The sequence below is a fragment of the Pezoporus wallicus genome, unplaced genomic scaffold, assembly GCF_028554395.1.
Source record: "Pezoporus wallicus isolate ANWC-B61680 ecotype Strahan unplaced genomic scaffold, APGP_CSIRO_Pwel_v1 contig_5958, whole genome shotgun sequence".
NCBI classification, from domain to species: Eukaryota; Metazoa; Chordata; class Aves; order Psittaciformes; family Psittacidae; genus Pezoporus; species Pezoporus wallicus.
In genome coordinates, this window is record NW_026638491.1 from 1199000 (window position 1) to 1202005 (window position 3006).

Genomic DNA, 3006 nt, shown 5'->3' on the forward strand with positions numbered 1-3006 from the left:
ACCCGGCCCCCCAGCGCCAATCCGCCGGTGACCGCGACGCGACCCCGCCGTGCACCAGCGCGGGGGGCGGCCCCACGAGCGGGCGCGCCGCCTTCCCCCTCCTTTCTTCCTTCCTTCCCTCCCTCCCTCCCTCCCTCCCTGTGTCTGCGAGCTCCTTTGTGCTGTGCAGCGGCGAGGAGGAAGCGGCGGTCCGGACTCTCCCGTCCCGCTGGTGGGGGTCTGGCTGGGCCACCCTCCGCCCCTTCGACGGGGCATCGCCGCTTTAAGCGGAGGCCCCACGCCGGTAGACGGGGCGGTCCGGGCGCACCCCCCGCTCCCCCCACGTGGTGCGGTGCCCGTGTCTCCGGGCCGCGGCGGGGCTGGGCGCACATAGCGCTGGGCTGACGGCGGGGCTCTGCTGCTCCCCGGGCGGCTGGTGCAGCACGCCCCGGCCGGCCCACGGCCATGCGGCAGTGGCGTGAAGCGACGGGAGTATGAAGCGGGCGAGGCCGAGCCCGCTGCCCGCGCTGGGGCTGCTCCTGCTGGGCACCCTGCCGGCGCTCTGGACGGTGCTGCTGCGGCGGGAAGCGGCAGCGGAGACTGAGGCACCGGAGCCGCGGGACTGGGGCCGCTCCCCGGAGGCGCGGGGCGAGCCCGGCGGCGGGAGGCAGAAAACTTTCCGGGCGCTGCTGGCGGCGAGCCGGGAGGAGCGGGACGAGCCGGCCGCGGGGTCGCCGGTGGAGCGGGGCATCTTCTGGAGCCGTGAGCTGGAGGAGCAGGTGCCACGGGGCTTCGCGGCGGAGGAGGCGGCGGCGTGGCTGTCTGCCGCCCGCACCGCACGCGTGTCCTCGCTGGAGCGGGGCGGCTGCGGGCGTAGCTCCAACCGGCTGGCGCGGCTGTCGGACGGGAGCCGCGCCTGCGTCCGGTACGGCATCAACCCGGAGCAGATCCAGGGCGAGGCGCTGTCCTACCACCTGGCCGGGGTCCTGGGCATGCAGGAGAGACTGCCGCCCATGGCCCTCGCCCTGGTGGAGGCCCGCGGGCGGCGCTGGGAGCCGGTGCGGGAGGAGCTGCGCGGGTCGCCCTGGGCCGAGGGGGCCGTGGTCAGCCTGACGCGCTGGGTGGACAACCTGACCGCTGTGGTGGCCCCAGCGCCCTGGGGTTCCGAGGCGAGCGCCGGGCGGCGGCTGCAGCCGCTGTCGGCGGGGGAGCTGGGCGGGCTGCCGCGGTCGCAGCTGGTGGAGCTGGTGCAGTGGAGCGACCTGATCCTCTTTGACTACCTAACGGCCAACTTCGACCGCCTGGTCAGCAACCTCTTCAGCCTGCAGTGGGACCCAAGGGTCATGCGTCGCGCCACCAGCAACCTGCTCCGCGCCCCCGACGGCGGGCTCGTCTTCATGGACAACGAGGCGGGGCTGGTGCACGGCTACCGCCTCCTCTCCATGTGGGACCCCTACAACGAGCCGCTGCTCCGCTCCGTCTGCGTCTTCCGCGAAGGCACGGCGCGGCGGGTGGCCGAGCTGCATCGCCGCCGGAGCGCCGCCGCCGAGCTGCGCCGCCGGTATCGGGCGCGGGAACCGCTCTGGGCGCGCCTCGGCTTCCTCTCGGAGCGGCAGGCCGAGTTGCTGCAGGCACGGGTCGACTTCGTGCACCGGCACATTTCCCACTGCCGCGCGCAGGCAGCTGTGCTCTAACCGGCCCGGGGCCGGCTGCCCGCACCGCCCGCTTCCGGCCCTCTCCGAGGGAACGGGACGCTCGCCACGGGTGGATGCTACTCCGGGCTCGGTGCCGCGTAACCGCCGGGACGACCGGGTGTGACACTGCCGGGGCTGGGGCTGGGGGGAGCGGGTGCTCGCGCTCGGGTGCCTATAGTAACGGGATCCCTGTCTGCTGGGGCAATTCATCCGTGTTTGTCAAGCCCTCTGAGGGTGCACGGTGCTATCGGTATGAGTGTAGCGGAGTAAAGCTTCGGGGCTCTGCTCACAGAGCCTGAAACAGAGGGTTAGCGTCCTTCACGCTTTCAGTGCATTCGCCTTCTTAAGAGACCCTGACAGAAAGCTGTCTTCTTTGGATCGGAGTCAACTACCTGTTTCTTCCAAAGGAGGCAGGCGGAAACGTCTTTTTTATATGTTATCCCTTTTGCAACAGCATATTTAAGTATGAATGTTGATATTCATAGACCAAGATTGCACAATAGAGGAGTCCCTAACTAGCAAAACTGCCCTATTTATGAAGCTTGTTTCTTACCGATTTTCTTTAATGAGAGTTAAATCTAGTTGAGAAGTGTATAGAAAGTCCATATTCCATTAGTTCTTAGTCTTTGTTGTGGATGCATCTGGTTGAACTTCATAGAATCATACAGTCACAGACTGGTTTGGGTTGGAAGGAACCTTAAAGCTCATCCAGTTCCAACCCCCTGCCACGGGCAGAAACACTTTCCACTAGACCAGGTTGCACCAAGCCCCATCCAGCCTGGCCCTAAACTGTTAAACTGTGTCGATTCTTAAACACTCCTTTGTTGTCGTCATCATCATCGTTTCATCTGAACAGTGAAGTAACTGACCCATGGGTGACCCAAGAGGATCTCCCAGGTTTTATAAACATTGCTGTGTGATAAGACTTTGATGCAATAGTTAAAATGGAGGAAAACCTGTTTCATGCACTTTACTTTGGCTTTTTAATTTTTTTTATAAAAGAAGACCCTTTTATTTTACAAAGTCTGCCTTTTATGTACATTCTATACGTTCATAAGCTTTTCTGTAACATACTAAAGAAACTGATATTTCAGTAAAGTGTGCTAATGTTTTGCCTTCCTTGTCCTGAATGCTTGCCCAGGCTTTGCCTGGGAAGCGTGCACCTCCTTGGTCTGCCCTGATGTGACTGTTGTGTACTTCAGCTGAATAGACTTCTGTTTGTTTCTTAAAGCCTGAAATGAACCACCTTGACTAGCACTGAGGTAACCAGAGCAAATACTTTCAGCAAACTGATAGAGATGGTGTGAGCTTAGCCATGATCAGCGTCTTTGGT

General features: G+C 62.6%; 1 protein-coding gene across 1 annotated transcript; it reads left to right on the forward strand.

Moving 5' to 3' along the window:
- Positions 1-329: 329 nt before the first annotated feature.
- Positions 330-2785, forward strand: FJX1 (four-jointed box kinase 1). The gene has a single exon (XM_057411016.1). The coding sequence runs from the start codon at positions 474-476 to the stop codon at positions 1671-1673; it is 1200 nt and encodes a 399-aa protein (XP_057266999.1). The 5' UTR covers positions 330-473; the 3' UTR covers positions 1674-2785.
- The last annotated feature ends 221 nt before the right edge of the window (positions 2786-3006 follow it).

Coding starts and splice junctions, on each gene's coding strand:
- FJX1 (XM_057411016.1), top strand. CDS start 474: ATGAAGCGGGCGAGGCCGAGCCCGCTGCCCGCGCTGGGGCTGCTCCTG.